Source organism: Argiope bruennichi, chromosome 8 (assembly GCF_947563725.1).
Source record: "Argiope bruennichi chromosome 8, qqArgBrue1.1, whole genome shotgun sequence".
NCBI lineage: Eukaryota > Metazoa > Arthropoda > Arachnida > Araneae > Araneidae > Argiope > Argiope bruennichi.
Genome location: NC_079158.1, coordinates 15,627,040 through 15,638,568, shown reverse-complemented (window position 1 = coordinate 15,638,568; position 11,529 = coordinate 15,627,040). Strand labels below are relative to the sequence as shown.

The 11,529-nt window shown below is 26.6% G+C and overlaps 1 protein-coding gene across 1 annotated transcript; it reads left to right on the top strand.

The window, feature by feature from the left end:
• The first annotated feature begins 39 nt into the window (after positions 1-39).
• Positions 40-5,453, top strand: LOC129981271 (NADH dehydrogenase [ubiquinone] 1 alpha subcomplex subunit 13-like). The gene is made up of 4 exons (XM_056092042.1): positions 40-276; positions 2,203-2,281; positions 2,455-2,526; positions 5,164-5,453. Exons 1-4 carry the CDS (start codon positions 183-185, stop codon positions 5,366-5,368), a joined length of 450 nt encoding a protein of 149 aa, XP_055948017.1. The 5' UTR covers positions 40-182; the 3' UTR covers positions 5,369-5,453.
• Positions 5,454-11,529: the final 6,076 nt, after the last annotated feature.

Here is an 11,529-nt window from a genome sequence, read left to right as displayed (position 1 = left end):
AATTATGAAATTTTTAAGATAACTTTTAACTGTGCTGCAACCGTGATATTTCTGACCTGTTCTTCGAAGCTGTTTTTTGTTTACAAACTTTTTTTATTAAAAATTTGAAAATTAAAGTTAAACTGTGATTTTATGGGGGTTTTTTGGGTGCAATAATAGTTTTTATTTTCATTAACTAAACAATGTCAGCTGAAGGATTCCGTCAGGAAATGCCTCCTAAGGGAGGATTTGCTGGAGTACAGTGGCAGCGTATTCCTTTAAAAAAACCATGGAGTGGTAATAATTTAATATATTACTTCCATAAAACAATATGAATTTTATTTTATTACCAGTTTGAAGAAGTTGTTTTTTAATTTTAAGAAAAAAAAAAGATATTCTTACATCTCTGATAGTGGAAAAAAAGACTAGCTAACGGTATATGAATTATTTGCTATCGCAGTTTCTATATATATATATATAATCGCAAAATAGAAATTAGAATTGATTTAAGTTTCTCTTTTATTGGTATTTATGTTTTAAAAGTTTCGCAGAATATATATTGTTTAATTTCTGAATTAGAATACAAGAGTATTTTATTTTTTATCCTGGAAAGATGCTTGAAAATAAGTAATTAGTTTGTAATATAAATCCAAATGGATCTTGCGTATTAAACATACACCATTAGCGAATTATAGGTTTAAATACCCTTGTCATTCTCAAACATTGTCAAAAGATTGACATGACATCTTTGGTGATTAATTGCTAGTTGCAATAAATATGATATATTTGCTGATTAATCACTGGCCTGCAATTAATATTCAAATATTATAAAAATGTTTATATATTGCATTTGTGACAGGATGTCTTATTATGTCTATCATATTACTTTGTCTCTGCAATAAGGCTAAATTAACTAGCATAATATCCTTAATGTTTGGCAAACAGATCATATTTGTGTACAGAAAGTAGTTGAATTTTTCTAAAAAATTATGAAAAAGGTTATTGCTGTTTTCGTAGTAAATTGATCATACCTTTTCCTGTGAAATAGATTAACATGGAATTCTACTGAAAATGAGATTTCTTATGCATCTTTCATAAAGTATTTGTAGTATACTTGATTATATATTTTCCTTAACATTGCAGAATATTTGCAATAACCTGTCTACATTGGTAATTATCTCCAAAATTTATTTATTATAAAAATGGTCTTTGGGAAAAAAAATTAAGTCCCAAATGATGCAATAACATTTGTTTCAATTTTAAGTTAAAAAATATATGTATGTTATAATCCTTACATCTTTTATAAAATTGCTAAAATTTAACTACATTGATATTTGCTTATTAAAGTTAAAGTAACTTTTATTTATTTTTGCATGAAATTGGTTGTTCTTCCTAAGAGTTAATAACAATTTAAACAGAATATTCTTTGAATATCCATGTATGTTATATGTATTTTAATAGCAGAACTATAACTAAAATTGTGGTAAATGGACAATGATCTGAGAGAAATGGGGTTTTTTTAATTATATATATGTATATAAAATTTATTTCAAATAGAATTTTTAAAAAATATACTTACAAATTACTTTTTACTAATAAGATTATAGAGTCTCAAATATTTTTAGCTATCTTTTTTTTTTTTTTTTTTTTTTTACTCTCTTAAAATGTATTTCTTAAAACTTGTTAATGTCTTCATAATATGACTATTTTTTTTCTGATAGTATTAAAAAAAACAGTTTATGTAACTGACAACAAGCAGCAGATATCAACTAAAGGCAGGCGTTAAAAATCTTTAATTATTAATTAAATTAATTATTTTAATTAATTAAAAAATACTCTTTTCTGTACTTATCTTGCACTAAAACTTATCTAATGATGTAAAAATCAAATTGGAGGTAAAATAATTCAATAAACAAAGTTTTTATATGATTAATCTCGGATAAAAAACATAACATGTATCAATGAAACACCTATAAATTTAAAAAAAAAAAAAGAAATGTTTAAAGTTACTTTACTTATTTAAAAATTGATTGACCATGTTTAGAAAAAAGTAGTTGTTTGGGAGAAACAATGAAGATAGGAGTGACATTATTATTTATTTACCTGGTGCCATCTATTACCTAATTAGCCCTGTTTAATGGTCATATTGATATTTCTCTGGTCAGAAGAATGATATAATGATTTTTTTACATTCTTAATTTTTCTTTTCTCTTTCTTTTGTAGGTCTTAAATTATTTACTGTCTGGGCCGTTGTTACAGCTGCATCTTATAAAGTATATTTTGAAAATATCCGATTGAGAAGGTAGTTTATAAATAATAAAATGTATAGCATTTTAAAATCTTAGGCATTAGATATATATTTTATTTGAGATGTTGTAGAAGTAACACTGTAAAGTTATTGATTTTTGCATAAAGTGTGTTTACTTGCTTATTTATTTTATTTTTAATTTAATTAATTATTTTCTCTTTGTTTAGGCGATTGAGGCGAGAAAATGAAGAATTGACTGTTGCTATAGAACCTCTTCTAATTGCTGAGCGAGATAGAATGTAAGATATTGTTATTTATAACAGATATTAATTACAAAAGATTGTAAGCTAATTTCATTTTTGCTTTTGTAAATTCTTTGATAATACTTTCAAAGAAAAAGTCAGTTCATGTTCATTTTCTGTTGCAGTTGCTTGAAAGTACCAAAGTTGTTTTTATGGAATGTATTTTTTTTATTGTGTTCTTTGTCATACTTAGTTTAAAAGCCAATATTAAAAACATTTTCTGTAAAGTAATTCTATATATTTGGTAGTTAAAATGTTTTAAAAAGATTAAAAAATTGAAGGTGTAGTTGAAATATATTTGCTTGTATCTTCAAAAAAAAAAAAAAAAAAAAATCCATAAGAGTACTGTGAATTTGAAGAATGGTTTTAAAAACAGAAAGAACCAGAAACAAAATAAACTCTTATTATATTGAAAAGTTATTGCCATATAAGGCTTGCTCTTCTTTAATCATAGTGGTTATTCCTATAGGAATTTTATAAAAGGATCCAGTAATTTCTCGAAATGGTACCCTTTTAGACTAATTTTAAAAATTGATGATGAGTTGAAATTTTACTTATTCATCAAAAAGTTTATTCTAATAATTAAAATCGAACTAATAGAGCATAGGTGGTCTGTATGCCAATAAACTGAAAGCATTTCATTCATCAAATTCAAATTTGTGCATCATGGGATTCAATTAGGGGCTATTAGTACTGAAAGAAAATCCAGTGAGTGAGTTTTTTACATTATTATGAAGTGGTTATAATAAGATTTTGATGTTAACCATTCTTGTTGTTAAAATGTGTTCAATATTTATTCATTTAAAGAACAAAACATATCTCAAGCCTAAAATAAAAGGAAATTTTTGAAATTGTGAGCTTACTTTAATGCATTATTAGTTTATATAAAATAATATATTTGTAAACCTTGTCGTATAAAGTTTATATAATTTTTTTGTTTAATATCATTTTTCCTTTTTCCTATATTTTACTTTTAATGCAATTTTTTTTTTTTTTTTAAATAAATGATTGTTGATCTGAAAAATCAATTATCCTACCATTCCTGCTTATAAATTTTTGAGATAATCGATTTTCTTCTGTATTTAATTTAAATAATAATATTGCACAATCAATTTCCATTGGAAAGGGAAAAACTAAAATTGTGAATGGTTACTGGATTAAAAACTAAATTTTTGTCTACATTTAAAAACTGTTAATTTTATATTTTAAGCTCTGTAAAATCTTTATTCTGGTAGAGATTTGATTAGATTTTATCTTCAAATAATATTAAAATTTGCAGTTTTGCTCTGCAATTAACCTCAGTTCAACTATATTTTATTGAATAAAATTACTTTAATTAAACTACCAAGCAAAATTAAATTAAGAAGCACAAAGATGTTTCATTTCAAGTAAATCTATTCTCATATTTAATATATTTCAGATTTTATGTAACATCTTTTTTTCTCCATATTTGAAACTGAAATCCAAAATATAAATTCAGTGGCAGTTTTAATATTTATGGTAGTTATTATAATTATATATATTTATATTGAGATGATTTGAAAATGATGCTGATTCAAGCTGAATAAATTTACTCAGATTCTAGACAATCCTACTGCCCAAGCACTTGGCTATCCTTATAGAAAATTTTACTTTTCTATTATTATACATTTGTGTTATATCTTATTCTAGGAGGTTTTGTTCCCTGCTAATTCTAATGAGGGCATTATGCATTCTTGTACTTTAATATTAAAAAAGTTGATTTAGTTTTGATACTGCAATATATGTCTGCTCAGAATAAAAGTTGTTTATTTGAAAAAGGTATTTTCCTTGATATTGTAAACATTTAAAAGAACAAGGCTTTAAAATTAACAAAGAAAGTTATAACATTGTTTTAAAAAAAACTGTAGACCATGTTTTAAGATGTATGAAAAGAAGCCTAAAAACAGGCAATTTGTGATGTAACATCTTTAGAATATTTTATAAATTAATAAATATCTTAAATTAATTTTCCTTTGATGTTTTCCAGTTAATCAATGCAGAATAAAATTTCAGTTCTGAAAAAAAAAAAGAAGAAGAAACCTTTTTTATCTAATGATGGCAATTATGAAGACAAATTCGATATTCAAATGAAATTGAGAAAATACTGAAGTGTAAAAAGTGTGATAAATACTAAATATTAGAATACTTGAATGCAATTATGTAAATAATCAATACATTAGCATCCTTGAAAACTCTAAAACAGTGATATAGTCACAGGCTAAATAGTAAATGTATTATGTATGATGTATTAAATGCTATATTTTTGTTTCCAGTACTTCTTTTTAAACACAATTGCAAACCTTGTGAATGTTTAAAATAAATTGTTTTACCCACTTCCTAAAAACCATTCAGAACTTCATAAAGTCAATTCATTTGCATATTTTCTTTCATTGTCTTGCTATAATTTAATAGCATAAATGAAATTTTCATATATAACTCATTGAAAAAAAAAATGCTCAAAACCAAATCACACTTTGGTTTAAAAAGTGAAATTGCATGATCTATTAGTTGTTACAAATGTTGTTAAATCCTATAACTGAAAGTGTTTTTAGGGAGCTGCAGAGTTGAAATAATTATATAGATTTTACTATAATAATTTTCGTTTACTTGCAGGTATTTGGACCAGCTTCGTAAGAACAGGGAAGACGAAAAAGAATTAATGAAAAATGTACCTGATTGGGAAGTAGGCACATTATATGGAGATCGTGTTTTCAAAACTGTTGGTGACAACATTATAGATCCTTGTTCAGTAGAGTATTATGCTCATGCCCAACCATATGCACGTGCTTATATGCACACTTATGATTTCTGGATGTAAAATTTGCTTTAGGTTACATATAAGAAATTTTGTAGCTAGATGAATATCTATTTAACTAATAAATGCAAGTGGTTTCAAATTTTGATTGCTGTTAAGTCTTTATATTTTTCTAATGTTATATTTTCTATTACATATTTATCATACATAGCAATACTTCCCATTACTAAAGTTATTATTTTTTTCAATCTGCGAATGTTACGTAATATGGGTTTATTGATTTTATTTGTGTTAGCTATATGTGTAAATGCCCTCTTTTCTCTAAAATGGTCTATAATATTTTTTCTTTCTCTCCTTAGAAATCTTAGTAAAATTAAATGCATTTGAATAGATTTTGTCATTTTTTAAACACCAAAAAAAAATGAGAATATTGTTTTGTGATACAAATTTTTTATACTTATTTAAATGTTCCCTAGGAAATCTATTTAAAGACAAATTTAAATAGATTTAGGATTATCTACATCTCAATATTTAAAAGATATCCTGCATTTGGTAAACAATTATTACTTTATGAAACTGGAAGCATTGAAAATCCTTTCTGTGATACAGAAAACAGCTCATGGTATTGAATAAAATATTGATTATTGTTTTCCTAGTTTTAGAACATGCTTTGTTTTCCTATCTATGAATTTCTGAATACTTCCAGATGTCATGTTAATCCAATCCGTCCACCAAAGATACAGATATGTCTATTGCAAATATGTGCATATTTTTAAAAACAAGCAAGCAGAAAAAAAAAAAAGTTTTTTTTTTTTTTCCTACATAATTTAAGTTTAACAAAGACTGAAAAAAATATTTCAGTAAATGAAGTTATGACAACATCCTTGAAAATTCATTATATTAGGATTTGTATCAAAATATAACAGTTGCATTTCAAAATTTGTGGCAGGCTGTACAAAAGGTCTTAGTGGGCTATTGACTGTCCATTGTTAGCCTAGCATCAATATATATGTAATTGTCCAGCACAATCTATTACATTTTATAGTTTAAAAACGTCTCTGCAGAAACATCTCGCCAACTTTTGTTTTGGCGTCCAGTAACTCAGTCATCAACAACAACTAAAAAGGACACCTCCGTAACTTTTTTATTTGTTGTTATATATTCACAAAATTGGTGTCAATAGAAATGGCTAAAGGGGAGGGATTTAATCAAACTGATTGACCGAATTAATTAACTTTTATCTCAAAATTTTACCATTATGAAAACCAAGATTTTTTTTTTAATAATTCAACTCAGCAGGTCATTTTATGCATGTGTATCAAATTTCGTTCCAAAATGCACAGTAGTTCTTGAGGTATGCTTACTTTTGTTTGCTCAAAACTCTGTCCAAAAAATGCCAATCCACTGGGCCAGCCTACTCCAACAGTCAATCTGTCATGAAATCGGAATTGTAATTTTTTGAGTGAAATTTTTTTTTAAAGAAAACAAAATTCATATTAAATTAAATTTGTTTGATAAGAAAATAAATTTATTATTTTAACTAGCTATGATATTTCAATTGCCATTGAAGCTTGCGCTTCATGAAGAGTAAATCTATAAAAATTTAATATACGGTCCCTCACAAAGTGATCATTGCAAATTGACTGGAAATTTTACAACTTTTGTCTATATTTCAAAAACAATTTGAGAAATGCGCACAACTTTTTGAATTCAGACATGTAAGCATGTCAGCTCTGCACCCATTTAAAAATTTTACTATATTACTGTTTACTTTTTTTCCATCTTCATGTTTAAAAACTCTTAAAAAAATAATAAATTTATACTCTTATTTCGTGATTCAAGGAAAAATGATAATTTTCTTTTAGTGAGAGAAAAAAGTCTTGAAAAATATAAAATAGTTTCCAAGATATCGCCGAAAGTGCATAAATTACATTTAACATTGGAAGTGCCCTTTTTCAAAATACGATAACCTTCGAAATTATCATCAGAATTTCATAAAATTTTATTTAGAAGTTTATTTACAAGCTGATAAATCGATTCAGGTAAAAATTTTGATAGTAGTTAATTAACTCGGTTAATCAGTTGGTTGGTTGGAATAAACCTGCCCCCTCGAACTATTTCCATCGACATAAATTTTGTGAAGATGCAACAATAAATAAAGTTACAGTGGTCTCCCATATTTTTTCGTTGACGACTGTACAAATAAAGTTAAGCCTGAATAACAGTTATGAGATTATGAACTTCATGGTTTATTTATATTTTTCTTAATGCTTGTTTGTAGAAAAGATTAATGAAATGAGATATCCTGATTCATAATGTTCTCAGTTTTCATTTTATTTTATATTAGTCACCTTTTAACAACAGCTGGTTGGCCAGGAATATTGGTTACATTTAATTTCACTTAAATCATTTAGATATAGCTTTATATTCATCATTCTGTCTGACATTAAATGTTATCTCTAATTGTCTTGCATATGCTGTTCAATGTGTACTTGAATCTTCCTAATGGATTCATGTTAACGTGCTTCGACATTTCGCGATATTGTAATGTCACTATTTTATTCATATTTTAAACTACACAGATATTAAACATAATTCTTATTTTAGCTTTCAACAACACACACGATTAAAACATTTGATGCAACAATGGAAACAGTTTGAATTTTAGGGCAATAATGTAATCTATTGTTAAAAATTAGACAATATATATATATTAAACCAGCGGCAGTAGTCTCCCCAAAATTTTTTCGGATACTCTTTAATAAAAATGTTATCCCAAAGAACTCCTTGCATGGCACTTGTGTATAATAATTACAAAATATTAACTTTTTGTGTGAATTCAGAATTTTTACTGAATCTATAATGTGATTCTATCATATGATTGTTAATTAATCCCAAGCATTCAGCCAATAGTGTCTGAAAATCGAATTTATGTTTTAGCCGCATTTACCTAAATGATTGAAACAAAAATTTGATATAAAACAACGCAGAATAATCACATACCAAATTTTCTATATTTAAGTCATTGCATTTTTGAGTTATCACGTTTTTAAAATAACAGATCGACAAAAGGTCAACTCCTACTTGAATTTGGCTCTAAAATTTGATAAATTTCTACGCTAAAGATGTAAAATCTGAGTGCCAATTTTTATTTATCTAACTCTCTTCATTTTTTAATCATCATCAGGGGTGTTTGTGGGACCCCAAAAAATCCCCTGAAACTTTTACGGACTTACTACCGACATTTTGGAGTTTCGAGAAGGGGGGGGGGAAGAAATGAAAAATTACGATTATGAAGTATTGAATGACCTAATTATAAAAGTTCAATGAATTACTTTTTTTGCAAAATTAATAACCATTAATTTTGCAAAATTAAGACCTTTGAACCCAGGTCACGTGATCGCACATCTGGTCGAACGAAGTCTCTCCCTTTTTTTTCTGCCGCGCCTACTTGCCGAAAAGAATCCAGAAGAGAATGTCCGAGAACCGGGGGAATGAGTCATAACTCGCAATAAGGAAAGAACAAAAAAGAAGTTTTTTCCCCCTTTTCACGCATTATCACTGCCTTTGGAGAAAGAAAGGAAAAGTTTTCACCACACACACTGAACTTGCGTTTTCTGCTTTCAAAGCAAACAAAATTACCCAGATCAAAATAAATAATTCATTATTATTCCTACTTCCTTTTGAACGACGATCCCCGGAATTTCCGGGTATCGAAGTTCAAAATCCCCGGAATTCCGGGGTTTCCCCGGAGCACAAACACCCCTGCATCATGTTAACTTATATTCGAACATCCGGACAGATTTTACTCAAAATGCAATAGAAATATAAAAATTTGGTGTTAGGACTGTATACCAAATTTCATCCATCTATCTCAAAGTGCTCTTAAGTTGTCTTTATTATAGGTTGATCAATATTTTCCAAAAATGTATTTTTTAAACTCGGAAAAGTTTAAAATGTCGAGATGACTTTTTTGACGATTACAATTTTTTCTTTATATTTAATATTCCAGAATTCAGAAAAATTTACATGATTTTAAACAATTTTATTAAAAGGTAATTCTTAAAATTTTTAAACAGTTTAAAATTCATATTTGTACAATAATAATTTTGGAAGTTATCATAGAAAAATGTAAATTCAGCTAATTTTTAGTTAAAAATTTTTAAAAAATTGCTCCGAGGTGCACATTATACCTTTCAAAGATTTATATGCTAAATTTGGTAGTTGCAAATCAAATATCACATGCTTTCTTTATTATTAATAAAAATTTGGCATCACATTTTTATGTTAATGAATTACTATTTGTTTCAAATTGATTATGATTAGTTTTGGCTTAAATAGTGAACATTATGGATGGGGAAGATCCCTCAGCCAGTAAAAACTTATGTTGCTATATATGCATCAAAAGTGCAATTCAAGCTATAATTTTTTTTTAATTCCTTAAGCACTCACTGACAAAGCGCATGAAATTTTCTTTAATTAATCTATGACAATTATATCCAAGATATTATTACAGAATAAAAGTTCATATAGACATGCACATCTTCTTGTATTAGATTTGCTGAGAAAGTTTGTGAAATTCATACCCATAAAGAAATGTTTTCCTATATTTAAAAAATTTCAGTAAATAAAATGCAGTGACAATTTTTTAAAAAAAATAAATGCTATATTAGAAAATATTTTATAACCAAGCTGCTGCTTCAATTATTTGAATATAAGTTTTCAATGAGATGTCTTCAGTAACCAGCTGTCCACTCAGCACATTAATTTAGTCATATCAGCCGACTTGAATGAATTACAAAAAATACTATTTTAAATGCTTGCACAATCAACAAAGATAGTTTTAAATTGTTAATTATAGCTGCAAAGTGGCAAAATTGGTCTAGTTATTGAAGTTAGGATTGTTGTTTTATTTTGTGATACTATAATTAATGAAGGTAGTGTAGGACAGGCAACCATTACGTAGTTAGGAGTCATAAGCTTTCTTATAATACTAGTGGTTGAGCCTTGCATACAATTTTTCTGGTTTTGGCAAATATAGATATATGGATGTAAATTATCATTTTATTGGAAATTTAAAATACAAAAATCCTAAATTTTTTCTACTAATCCAGTTAAAGGGTTTAAATGGTATTCATAAAATTTTGAAACTAAACAACTAATAGAAAGATAATTCATACAGAAATGAACTACTGCAGAATTTGTAAAAGAAAATTCTGAAGTATATTCATTTTAATCAACAGGATATTTATTTTCTGACATACAATATGAACAAAGTATTGTAATCATCAAAATACATGATCTTAAAAGTTTTAATGAATATCAAAATTTAAAGATTTCTAAAATCTAGAAATGTCTATGAGTATTAATTCGAAGATGAGTGAAATTTGGCCTGTAAATTGATGAACAAAATCAAATTTTAAACAAACATGCCAATCTGAACGTGAAGCACCTAAACAATATATGACTTTTCTTTAAAAATCAAGCCTTTCTAAAACAAAATCATTTTGTCAAATGATAGAAGGCAGCATATGATTACAATGGTACAACAAAGTATTTTTTTATAAACTATAATTGAAATGACTTTAAAAATGCTAAGAAATTATGGAAAGTAGTACAATTAAACTGCTATGTTTAATAATATCATTTTTATGTTAAAAAAAAAAAGTCCTTTTCTTTTTCCCCCTAGTACAAAATATTTCAAAGTTACTGTCTGAAAAGATAGAAGATAGTTGCATAATAACTGCAAGCTACAAGTGAACTTTAGTATTCAATGCATGCCATTGACAAACAGTCAACTTTTTGTCATAAAAGAATCTATCAATTTGTGATTTTTAGTAAATAATTACTGGGATGTTACACTATTGATGCATAAATACCAAGTAATAAATTTTAAAAAATTAGCAACAAGTTGATTAATTGAAAAAATAAAAAGATTTATAAATTTAGATGTATATCATATGCAGGATTATTTTTGACTAGATTTTGCAACTTCATATATGCTTATAAAAGAAAATGTCTACATACAATATCTGCTTTAGGCGTAATGAATGGCAAATAAGAAACAGATTACATGAAAGAATAAGAAAAGATCACATTGCATGGAGAAAAGCATTATTATCTAAAAGTGACTCTAGAAGCCTGAATGTCAAACTTGTTTTTCCGACAGTGCTAAATTATAATTTGATAATTATTTTATTATCTAATTCAATTCAACAAATAGT